At 37.0% G+C, this 12591-nt stretch overlaps 3 protein-coding genes across 3 annotated transcripts; all 3 read left to right on the top strand.

Annotated features, from left to right (window-relative positions):
- Positions 1-2244: 2244 nt before the first annotated feature.
- On the top strand, positions 2245-4746 carry PVX_087155 (elongation factor, putative; the record flags this gene model as incomplete). The annotated part of the gene is made up of 1 exon (XM_001608324.1): positions 2245-4746. One exon carries the CDS (start codon positions 2245-2247, stop codon positions 4744-4746), a length of 2502 nt encoding a protein of 833 aa, XP_001608374.1.
- Positions 4747-5174: 428 nt separating this feature from the next.
- On the top strand, positions 5175-7544 carry PVX_087160 (hypothetical protein, conserved). The gene is made up of 2 exons (XM_001608325.1): positions 5175-6329; positions 6532-7544. The coding sequence occupies exons 1-2, from the start codon at positions 5903-5905 to the stop codon at positions 6678-6680; spliced, it is 576 nt and encodes a 191-aa protein (XP_001608375.1). The 5' UTR covers positions 5175-5902; the 3' UTR covers positions 6681-7544.
- A 1335-nt stretch (positions 7545-8879) lies between these two features.
- On the top strand, positions 8880-10295 carry PVX_087165 (hypothetical protein; the record flags this gene model as incomplete). The annotated part of the gene is made up of 1 exon (XM_001608326.1): positions 8880-10295. The coding sequence occupies one exon, from the start codon at positions 8880-8882 to the stop codon at positions 10293-10295; it is 1416 nt and encodes a 471-aa protein (XP_001608376.1).
- Positions 10296-12591: the final 2296 nt, after the last annotated feature.

Here is a 12591-nt window from a genome sequence, read left to right as displayed (position 1 = left end):
GCAATGCTTCTGCCGAACGCTGGGGGGAAGAAGCGAAAAAAAAAAAACTCTTCACTGATGTACTTGGCCGATGTACTTCGCCTACGTACTTCCCCCGCAGCGTGATATGTCAGTAACGCCAGTGGACCACGCACTGCAAAGGGCGACAGCCGCAGCTGGGGGGACCAGATAAATTTTCCGAAATCGCCAGGAGAGTGCTTCCCCCAGCTGAAGGATTGTACAGCCCGCACGGTGAACTTGCTTAAAACCACATTGGTGTAGGCCGTGCACCATGGGGAGAATAAACAAATGGGCTCGTGCCCCACAGGTTAGCAGCGTGTACGGAGGTGGGGTGCTTCAAATGTACTCGTACGCCGCTTTACCGAGTGAATGGCCAAAAGATGAAACGAAAAAAAAAAAAAAAACGACATACCCCCATATAAAACATCGCCGATGCGTCGAAAAGGGAAAAGACAAAAAATGGGAAATTAAAAAAAAGAGGTGGGAATTATTTCTCCCATTTGGTAGATCAGGACGCGAGTCCCGCACATCCTTCAACAGTAATCCGGTGCAGCTAAATGAGGGAAAATCCGGCAGATAGGTGATGTGGTCATGTACACAGAACAATGCGCATAAGGAAAATAGGGTCGATGGGGGCATGTAAAGCAGGGCAGTCGCGTCTCAATGCACGTCGTACATAAAATGCGGGAAAGGCGTTTATACCTACGATTTGTTTTGGTTTTAGTTTTAGTTTCTGTTTTTTTTTGGGGGGTGGGAAATTCCACACGGTTGGCGGAAAACCCTATGCCACCCTTCTGGTCCATTCAGGTGTACCACTTTTTGTTCACCCGAGTTGAAGTAGCCGAATTGTATTTGCCCACACGTGGGCGCACGCTCTCCTGACTATGGCTAGCTTTTTTTTTTTTTTTTTTTCCCTCACATACTTAGCACGCTGACCCCCCAGTCCCTTCGCACACAGCCCAAAATGGCAAAACAGTGCTCTACCAAAAGGTAACCCATTTTATTCCAAACCATTTGGGTCTCTTCACGCGCACAAATTTGAACACTTTGCAGCTGTGCAAAAAAAAAAAAAAAAAGAGGGCTCTCCACTTCCCGTCAAACTACTTCCACCCTACGACAAAGGAACCAATTTACTCACTTTTCTCATTTTTCAGCCAAAGCGTAGCGGCATATACACCCCATTGCAACGCCATCTGTGCTGCAGTTGGGGGGGTAGGTTAAAACTTTACTAAGTGAAGGGGCATCCCGCTATTGGCCAGGAAAAAGCAACACTGTGCAAACTCCTTCCATTTGCACAGTCAACCCATGCACAATACCCCCTGCGGGTGATCACCTTTGGTAAAATTTGTTCCTCCACTTGGGCGCCATTCTTACGCCAACTCTTTTAACCTGCCGTTTCTGCTATTTCGAAATTTCGGAGTTTAGGCCTTTTGGCGAGTCGCTTCACTCGCCACTTCAGCGCAACGCTTCACACAGACCGGTTTGCGGCCTGACCCTCTCCGAAGAAGCGGGAACAGCTCTCCCTATTTTGAATTATCGCCAACGTGCCTATCCCACACTGTTCGTAGTACGCGCGGGGTTGTGCCCATCTCCCCAGAGAACCAACATGCATGCCAAAGGGAATGCCCCCCGTGGGAAAAAGTTAGCAGTCTCACGTTGTGCATCGGTATGGGAACCGCATACAATGTGTAGGGGGAGAAATGGGGAAACAAATTAAGGTATGCATTATTTTTTTTTTATTTTTTTTTTTCCGCTCTTCCAACACTTACGGGGCGCTACGTACACCATACTGCAACGCTGAACGGGGTCTCTCTTCTTTCCGCCCCCCGCCCCGGTTGAAACGGCACACTAAGTTTGCATGAAATGAGGGGATAACCAAATCGGATCGCCATCGAGGGTAGAATCGGATGTGCCAATTTCCGCTTCTCTTCCTTTTCGCCCCTGGAGGGATCGCAAAACGCGCGTAGCCCCCCTGTGCGCATGTCGAAAGAGGCGTTTTCATTTCGCAAGCAAAGGGAAAAACATACACGCCACAAAGGGGTAGCGGCGAAGGGCGCGATAGCGGATTAATTGCGCGAAAGGGGCAAGCAACACCCCTCCACCGAGCGGTTCCCCATGAAGGCCGCTTAAGCCGAACCCGTTCTTAAAGCACACAAAGTAGGAGACAAAGAAACGTCTTGCTCCTCACGTGAAAGCGGGCGTAAACTCCCACATGCTCACCCCAAAATCGCCTGAAGCAACAAAATGAGCAACAAAAAGTGGGGGAAAAACCTCCTCTACGATGACTACGAGGATGACCTAGTGGACTACGACAATTACGATGAGGAACATTACTCCGAGTTTGAGTGCCAGGAAAAAACGGACATCCCCAAAACGAAGGGCAAAGATGACGCCAAGGGGAAGAAGCCAAACCAGCAGGGTGCAACCACCAAGGGGAAGAAACCAAACCAGCAGGGTGCAACCACCAAGGGGAAGAAGCCAAAACAGGAGGGCGAAACCACCCAAGTGGAGAGCCAAGATGACACCCCTTTGAAGGCCCCCCAAATGGAGATCCAACCGGACAGCCAAGGCAACAGGTGCATCATGCTGAGCACGCTGAACATCCTGGTGCTGGGGCACATCGACGCGGGGAAGTCGACCCTGATAGGGGCCCTGCTGTACAACCTAAGCTACGTAAGCGAGCAAACGGTGAAAAAATATGAACACGTCAGGGAAAGTTCCAAATATACCTTCATATTAGACGAGGAGGACGACGAAAGGGAGAGAAACATAACTCTTTTTAACAAAAAAAAAGATTTCTATGTGTATTACACTAAGGGGGAGTTAGAACAAGCCTACAACTGTGTGGTGAACACCCAGGGGGGAAGCAAAAAAGGGGCCAAGCCCCATAAGGGCGGCCACCAAAGCGCAGACGGTAAGAGCAGCATGCATGGCTCCCACACGGACAGAACCATATTCGCCGATTTTTACAAAAACAAGACCCTCCACAGTGATGTTCTCTTTTTAAGGAAGGTAAACATTTTTGACACACCGGGGCACAACGAACTGGTGACAAATTTGCACACGTGGAGCTTCTTTGCAGACACAGCCATCCTAGTTGTAGATGCAAATAACATTTACAGCAAAAAAAATGATGAGACGTACAGAAACGTTTCTATATTAAAAGCGGTGGGAATTTCTAACGTCATTGTAGCGGTGAACAAGCTAGACCTGTTCGATTATGACCCAGAGGTGTTCGCAGATATATGCAAAACGATAGAGTCCTTCTTCCAATGTGCCAAAAGTGACAGCATTTACAATTTTGTTCTTAGTAATAACTTCTACGTGCGGGTGAAATACTCGCAAAGAGGCGGTTCTGCTGCCACAGAGAGGCTTGCACCGTTTGAACCCAATTTAACGTTCATTCCCCTTTCGGCGTACAAAAATTTGAACGTGGTTAAATTTGAGGAGGATAAAAGGCCTCTACTGAATAGCACCTTTAGCCTATATGATGAAATTAAGTACATGAATTTAAGGAAAGATTTATTTCGGCTAAAGGTATGTGCGGAGGTTCTGAGCGGTAAGAGGACGGCTCTAACGGCTTACTACAATTTTGTCAATAATAATAACCTCTTTTCGAATAACATTTTTTGCAATTTTTGCCAAGATGGGAAGGGAGGCATAACAAATTCGATGAGGAAATCCCCAAATGAAGAAGACACATTTGTGGGGGTTGTGCAAGACTTGACAGAAACAAACAATATGATCAGTGCGAATATTAAAGTGCTGCATGGGTTCCTAAAAAGTAAAAATAACTACGTCTTATTGCCCGTTGGGGAAAAAATTACGGTGAAGAAAATTGAAAAGGAAGCCACTTTGTGCAAATACGTCAATGTAGATGACCTTTGTGATTACGTGGCCAATGTGAAGAATCTTCCTTTCATAAGGAAGGTGTTAGAACAAGGAGAGGCACCCAAAAAGAGTGGTGACCCTGGGGGTATTGGCAGCAATGGTGATACCCTTTGCAGTGCCCTCGACGGACAAGACACGTTCGAATCTTTTATAAGCATTTTACCCAAGATAATAGCATCGTGCCCGATCGGCAAAAATGCACACATAACGAACGACATCGTAGAAAACGTCTTCTTTAAAGTGGACGAGAACAAGATAAAGAACGGGTCAGTTTTGGTAAACAGCGAACCAACCAATTTGCAAAGAAACAACGCACCAACCAATTTGGGAAAAAACGCCACCTTTGCATGCAACAAGGTGAAAGTATTAATAAAAGTGAACCAAGTTAAAATCCCGCTGATCATAGGACGAGTGTATCTTTTGTATTCCCTAAACTTTTCGCATAGCGTAACCATTCAAAATATTCTCTACGTGTATAAAAATAAAAGCAGTTCCTTTAGCCATGACATAGCAAGGGGGGAGAACAAATTACACGTCGAATGCAACACAAATGATGTAGCTCAAATTACTGATTTAAAAAATTATGTAAAAAATGTGAATGTGCTTTACGAAAAGGTGGATAATAAAAAGTGCTTACGCAGCGATGATATTGGCGTCATTGAGCTCCTCGTTAATGATAACTCCTTCATGTGCACGCAGCACTTCCGGCCTGAATTAAACTACTACATCTCGCAGGACAACCCCTTTTTCAGCGTCTACGACCTCCTTTCGTGCAGCGTCTCGCCCCTCTCTCGCTTTATTCTCTCTGAGGAAAACAAAATTGTTGCCAGCGGTTTGGTGATCGGCGAGGCGTGACCATGTGCAGGTGTGCACATGAATACATATATGTATGCATGCATGCACACCGCGCGAACGCAACTGTACCGCGTTCGCAGTAGCCCCCCATCCTCTTGTCCCCTCCGCTACCCCTCCTGATGTCGCAAGAATGCATCTACGTTGTTACACAGGTGTACAGATTGTAAAATTAAGTCAAATGAGGGTAAATACAAACGCAAAGAAGGAAGAAAGGTGCGCCGTTGCAAAGATGCCCATCGCACAGCAAATGGAAGCTTCCAAAGGGTTCAATTAAGAGAAACCCATAAGAGCGCGCGATTTTCCTCCCTTACGTGTGTGTCACTAGGAAAGCGCTGTGCAAGCTTCGCAAGATGCGCAAACTGCCAAACACGCGAATTTAAAAAAAAAAAAAAAAAAAAAGATGCAACTTTGTTTATTTTTTCAAAATTACGATATGTGCCATCAAAAAAAGGCATACATCAAAGCGCACAGTTAAATTATCCCCCTTTTTATTTACCGTTTGAACGGCTTACGTAGTTTATCTCTAATTTTTGTTCACCCCCCCACGCGCGCAAACATTTGCTGACAGTGTTGTGCTGATACGATACATACATATGCTTATTATATGCGCATAGGCCGAATGGGCTTTCTCTGCACCTTTTGAAAACTTTTAAACCGTACCTTTCTTCTGGCCCAACATTCCTTTTTCAGTTCGTACAACCTTGCTTTAGCCAGCTTCGCCCACTCGGATGGCGGAAGATCAATTTGGCTGGGTTCGTAGGGAAACATCGCGGCTCCTTTGACGCGAACGCGCACGCATGTATTTATGAGCCTGTCGAATGAATATATTTACGTGAGAGCAAAAATGCAGCGCCAAAAAGTGAACACGCGTTTGAACATGTGCACATATGTACATGCCTTTTTGTACATGCCTATTTGTACATGCGAAAGGCTCTCCTGCTTTGTGACGAGTTGCCCCTCAAATCCCATCAACTGTGACACTTAAATAAGCATTTTTAAAAATCACACCGCTGGGAAAAGAGCCAATTATTAAAGGCAGCATTTCGCGCGTTCCAAATTGAGTAAAAAAAAAAAAAAAAAAATGCTCCCATCCACACATGCTGAGAGACACTTTTACACACACGCATAAGTACGCCTTAATTATGTCCAACCGAAAATGATGCATTTCAAAAACATATCACCGTGTAGACGATTATGTCTGAAAAGCAAAATAACTGTTAACATTTGCAGTAAAATGAATATGCATTTCTTAAATTATGTTGTCTCTTTAAACAAATGTCTTGCAACGAAAACCGCCAACCGCATACTTTTTTCGACATCAAAAAATGCGGATTACGTGAATTACGTAAACGAAATAAATAATTTCATTGACGCGTTTCAAAAAAATTCTGACGACTCTTCATCCAGTGGGGAAAATATCCTTTCCATATTGCAAAAAATTAAGAATGAAAAAAAATATGAACAAAATGAAGATCTCATGGAAATTATAAGTAGCATAAAGCTGCTCATAGAGAAAAGGGTTCGCCCAGTAATCGTGAATGACGGAGGAGATATCAAATTCATTTGTTTCGACATAGATGATGGTACAGCAACGACGCCCGCAAGTGTGCCCATGCGCTGAGGGGGCAAGCGGACAAATGTGCATATATATATGTGCATATGTGCACATGTAATATGTGCACCACGCGGCTGGCCCACTGCTAAAGAAGCAGACGTGCTCTTTATTCACCGTTACGCATTTACATACGCCCACCTTTACTCCTCGAAAACGTTCCATCCCTGCAGGCATAGTTTACGTACAACTGGAGGGCGCGTGCGTCACATGCTCGCAAAGTGAAATAACGCTGCAGTACATGATTAAGAATATGCTCACATACTACATATCCGAAATTAAGGAAATTAAAAATGTGTCAAAAAATGGAATTATTCTTTAATGTGCGAAAAAAGGAAAGCCACACAGGGAAAGATAGGACCATTTGAGTTTCACGAAAGACCGAATTTTTCGAAGGATGGAAGTTTAAAATAGAGCGTGACTGCAAAGGTTGCGCACGAAAGAGCCCAAGGCATGTTTTTTTTAAATGAAGACGCATACGGCATTACCACGTTAAGTAGTCTTTAACTGTAAAAAGGACGCTCAGTTAAAATACCGCCATGGAAGGTAAAGGACTCCCATGTCCCGTGAACGAAGGCTATCACATTCGAATAAGAAAAAGGGAAAGAAATAAATGTAACGCCATTTTGTTTGTCTCACTGGTGAAAGAATCCCATATTTATATCTTCAAAATGTAAGTCGAATGGAATGCGCACACCTTTTTAAACCAAATTAAAAGTCAAGATGATTTAACATCAAAAGTATTGTAAAAAAAACGCGTAATTTTATTTTTCCGTTTGTTTTTTTTAAACATGTTCGCAAAATGCGACATCTTTTATGTATGTGCCAAAAAATGAAGTGAACTTTTTGTAGGCAACAATATACGCACGTAACCCTGTCTACAACGGTATTATCACTTATTAAACATGTTTGGCATAATTGGCATAAGAATTTTTTCACCTTTTTCCCCATTTGTTTGTAAATTAATTTGTTACTTGTTTTATTTTTTTTAATTCCTACACATAACGTTTTTCTGAATGAAGCAAAAACGTAACCTCATTTTCGTTTATGTAAAAAATTATGAACAGTTCATATTTTTTTTTTTTTTTTTAAACCCATTCCTGCACACACCACGGGAAGTGACTAAACCAGAAATTTCAATTAAATGAAAAAACGCTAAATTTTTAAACATACTTATGTGTATATTAAACCGCAGAATTAGTGTACAACAAAATGACGCGTAAAACGTCCTTAGAGGGGGGATTCTCATACACACAGCGTTTGTTGCAGTTCCCCCATGTGCATTTTCACCTCTTTTTCCATTTCTGCCACATTATTTAAAAATTGGGATAGACCGCTAACCTTTATGAAAAGTTTTCCCCTTTCTCAAAATTTTATTCGTAAAATATGGATGAAAATGCGTAAAACACTTCGGCACAAATGTAGACGACAAACCCCGCTTTAATGCAACAAAAGGGGTAAAGTTAGAAACAAGAAATAGTTGATTTTTGCAAAACATTATTTCCCTTTTTTTCCCTTAAAAATGCGAAAAAAAAATACCTACAAAATGCATGTGCACGTATATTCCCCTTTTTAACCATTACACGTTTTCATTCTTGGTGAAGGAAAAAAAAAAAAAACAATTAACTTGTCATACCAAATTCCACAAACACTGCAAACGTTCTTTTGGGACTGTCTTAAAAAGACACATTTTGCATTTCAAAAAAGGAATGTCAGAATAGTTCTCTCTTTCCACAAAATAAGGAACAATGATGAAAATGTGTAAAAGTACGTTTGCACAGTGTTTATTTTTTCATTTATTTCTGTTGTTATAAAAGTGCAAATTTGTTAATCTTTTCATTGTCCATTTAATGCGTAACTGCAACGAATATTTGTTAGAAACTTAGATAATTTGTTTTTTTAATTGACATTATGACTAACACAGCACTACACAGGGTAAATATTTATACGTATTTTTATGGGCACTCCCTACTACATTTCCAAAAGGTGAGCGCACAATTTTAATGATGAACCATCCTTTTGTTTTTAAATGGCCACAAAGGTGATTTAAAAGTATATATAATTTTTTTTTTTGTTCCACTGCGGTGTATGCTGCAGTTATAAAAGGGCGGCTAAGCAAGAGGTATGCATTTTATCATGTTACCTCCTGTGTATATATACATTCTTCTACCGAGTAAACACTTGTGGTGCTATGCGTCTACACGTAAATCATGTAAACTGCTCGATAATTTAACCACACATGCATTTCTACAATTTGGCTTAAAGAATAAACACTTATGTGAATTAAATTTTAACGAAATAACGAATTGTTGAAGGGCGTACATTTTGCCGATTTGTTGTCTTTTTTTTAATTAATACAACTTATGTCCAAAAGGGCTTTGACATTTCCATTTGAAGCTCATAAATGTACACTTTGATACATAGGAAAAAGGAAAACCTATTTTCTACACGCTTTATGCTAATTTAAGATTACTCCATCGCAACCGTAACTACAATTGTGTGTATTTTTTCTGCCAGTACAATGAACGGGAATGACAAAAGTATAAGCAGCAAAATTTTGCTAAATGAAAAAAAAAATGTAGACTCAACAACAGAATCCGCAAAAGTTGAATATGATGCAAATAACCAATCGGATTTCAGCTCAGAGTTCGAATTTAATTTCAAGAAGCACATTACGGACAGTTTCGAAGTTAAAAACAAAGGGTTGTTTAAGCTTTCCCTAGGAAACAAAGTAAATTCTAAATCAAATTTTGCGAATCATAGTGAACGCGTAGCAGACAGCGGAAGCAGCAAAAAACACCCAGGAAATAATCGCAAAAATAATGAATTGACTAAACCTAAACAGCTAGCTCAAACTAAAAGGGGAAGTCTCCTTGAAAACAAAGATGAAGTAATAACTAAGCTGAAAAAACATATAATTGTGCTAACCAGCCAATTTGAAAAAAAATTAAGTAACATAGAAAATGCTCAGAAAGACAACTTTCAGCTGGAACAAATTTATAAAAATAAGTATTATTTAGATATGAAAAAGGAAAAAAGTAAGGCAATAGAAATTTACGCCGAAAATGAAGAATTACTAAAGAAACTTGATTATTACAATGAATTTTTTCAAGAATTAAAAAAAAAAATTCGCTGTCTTCGGAGGACTTCTCTCACCCTTGTAGAACACTTTGGGACTGCAGAAAATATAAATTTCTTTTTTAAGAATGTGAGAGATATTTCATCCCTCATGCAATCCGTAGAACATAAATGTTTCCAAAAGAACACGCATAAAGTGAAAGAAAAAAGTGAAAAACTAAAAGTTGATAACTTGGAAGATGTAAAAAATGAAAACAAAAAAAAAAAAAAGAAAACCCCCATGAAAAATACGCTTAGAATAGCAACTCCGTCTTATAAAAATCACAAAATTGCTGCAAGTTACACAACTGAAAAACAAGAAAAAACACAAAAGGTATGCGTTAATAAAGAAATATATTTGCTGAATGATTCATCTTTAAAGCATTATGAAAGGACAAACAATCGAAATGATAATGTAAATAGCCCTCGAAGAAACAAAAATACATTTGGACATAAGAACAAATTAAGAAAAAGTAATTATGTAAAATTAGGGAATACACGAACTGAGAATAATATAGATTCTAAAAAAAGACGCAAAGTTACAAATTTCACCATACGAATGAAAAACGTTTCTCCTGAAAATTCAGATGACATTCTACATTTGTTGAGAAAAACAAGAAAAATTAACTATTTACTAAGAAATTATTTAAAGACAGAATATGATAAAACGATGAATTATCCAAATGAAAATATAAATAATGATGGGAATGGCGATGAGCCATTTAAACCGGGCAGAACTAAAGAATGCATATTACGCAGTGATAATAATAGAGGTTCTGCAATGTACAGTTCTACAGGGAAAAGGGAACACATTGCTTAATCTATGGGAACAGGTGGGACAAAGTTAAAACGTTATCATCAAATAGAAAAAGAAAAAATAATTCACACATTTACGTAGCAAAAATTGAAAATAAGAATAAGAACTCTAAAAAATTATTGTTGATTTTTAGGACTCTATAAAGAGATAACTTATCCTTACATGTAATCATTAATATTGTTATGTGTAACCACAATGTCGTAAAAATAGATCTACAGTAAATTATTCAAAATGTATTGATGTTTCTAAAAAGCGAAAGCTTCAACTAATGTGTTATCAAGAGGTGTAAATTTATGCATTTTTAATAGAATTATGTGAGAGAAGAAAACGTCACTTTTCTCTCTCCACAAAAACGTAACGGGCTCTTACACAATGTGAAGATGAAGATGAAGATGTTGTGCATTATAACGAACTAGTTTTATGCATTAAGATATATGCTCTACCTTTTCTTTTATTTAGTGATTTATACATGAGCAACGTGCAACAAAGTACATTTCAGTCCATTAATTAAAAATGCATAGTGAACGTTTGTATGTCTACATAAATATTCTTTACGTTTTGTTATTCTTGTTGTTTTAAAATTTGTATTAAACATTTAAGAATTAAAGAAAAGGACAAGATGAATACTATTATTTAACATTATAGTCGTTATATTTTTGATAGACAAGGGCAGCCACGAGTGTGGTTTAAAACCTAGGTTCTTAATAACAAAATAGTCCTTTTTTATTTTGTCTATTAACTTAAAATGTTAGTAAAAAATAAAGCTATACAATTTAGATGGTTCAATATCTGTGAATTGGTCATGTTTTAATTAGTAAGAAAAAGCTTAAGTCATTGTCTTACGCACAGTTCTTGAGTATGAAAAATACTTCTATTTTGCTGTGGACATTTTTCCACAAAATAAGTATTTGCAATAAAAAAATGCGTCTTTTTTAATGCTGCATTAGCTCAAAATCCGTCAATGGAAATAGCAAACTTCTTATGCCAATAGCACAAATAAATTAAAAATTAGCACTGTCTTTTATTTACAAAATACAAAGATACATTACCAAAATAAGCATTAAATTTACGGTGCAAAAGAAACCTTTTTCTACGTAATTCGAACTGAATAAGATGCATAAATACACTAGTTTAACAAAAAAAAAAGGTCATTAGATTATTTTCCGTGTACACCTTTTTCTTCGCACATGTTTATCCATTGGTTTTGTCAGCTATTATCTATTTAACTTTTCTATTACATTTTAAGTGTCTTTAATAATTCTTTCACTATTTCATACATTTATAAATGTCATTTTATAAATGTTATAATCGTTAAAGTGTTGAACTTCGTGATATAGCAAAAAAAAGTTGTTATTCGTTAAAGAACATCATAAAATGTACAGCATAAGAAAAGATACTTTATTTTACCATTTACCTTTGACAGTTCATCACATATATGATCCTTTATGTCGTTAAATTATTACTTCCGTTTTAATGCGTTTTTGGATTAATTTCTTTTACGTATACACAGAAATTTTTAATCATTATCCTTGAATTGGTTATATATACTGTTTAAAACATATTCGAAAAATATAATTTTAAAGAATATGTCTTTATTGTTTCTTTAATGTGTAAGGGTTTAAATTATCATTCATCGCAGTTATTTTTAGAAAATACATAAATACATTCGTGCACCTAACAAATTACAATGTCTAAAGAATATAAAATATAAACGTTAACACACATCTTTATGGTTCATAAAAGTATATTCATATACATAAAAAAACTAAAAAAGTATACTATCATGAAATTTAATAATGAGTAGCATTCAGTCATTTCTGTTATAGTATATAAAAAAAAAAAAAAAAAGAACTAAATAAAATATAGAATACAAACAGAAAAAATATCTTCCTAAATATAATTCGTGCAGTATGTAAAAATTAAATATGGGTAATTAATATATATTATAAATTAAAATAATATAAAATAATTATTAAATAAGGCTATAATAATTAAAATAAAAATAAAATTTTAAATAAATATATAATAATTAAAATAAAATAATGTTTAATTAAAATAAAAATTTAAATATATATATATAATAATTAAAATAAAACAATATATTAATTAAAATAAAAATGGTTTTTAAATAAAAATATAATAATTAAAATATTATATATAATTAATTAAAAATATTTAAATATATGATTAATGTAAATTAATTAAATATAAATTATAATTTAATAAAATGTAAATTAATTTAATTAATTAAATATAAATTATAATTTAATAAAATAAAAATTTATTTTATTAATTAAAA

This window comes from Plasmodium vivax, chromosome 7 (genome assembly GCF_000002415.2).
Source record: "Plasmodium vivax chromosome 7, whole genome shotgun sequence".
In the NCBI taxonomy this organism is placed as follows: Eukaryota; Apicomplexa; class Aconoidasida; order Haemosporida; family Plasmodiidae; genus Plasmodium; species Plasmodium vivax.
Note: the sequence above shows the minus strand (reverse complement) of the source record. Positions and strands in the feature narration are given on the sequence as shown.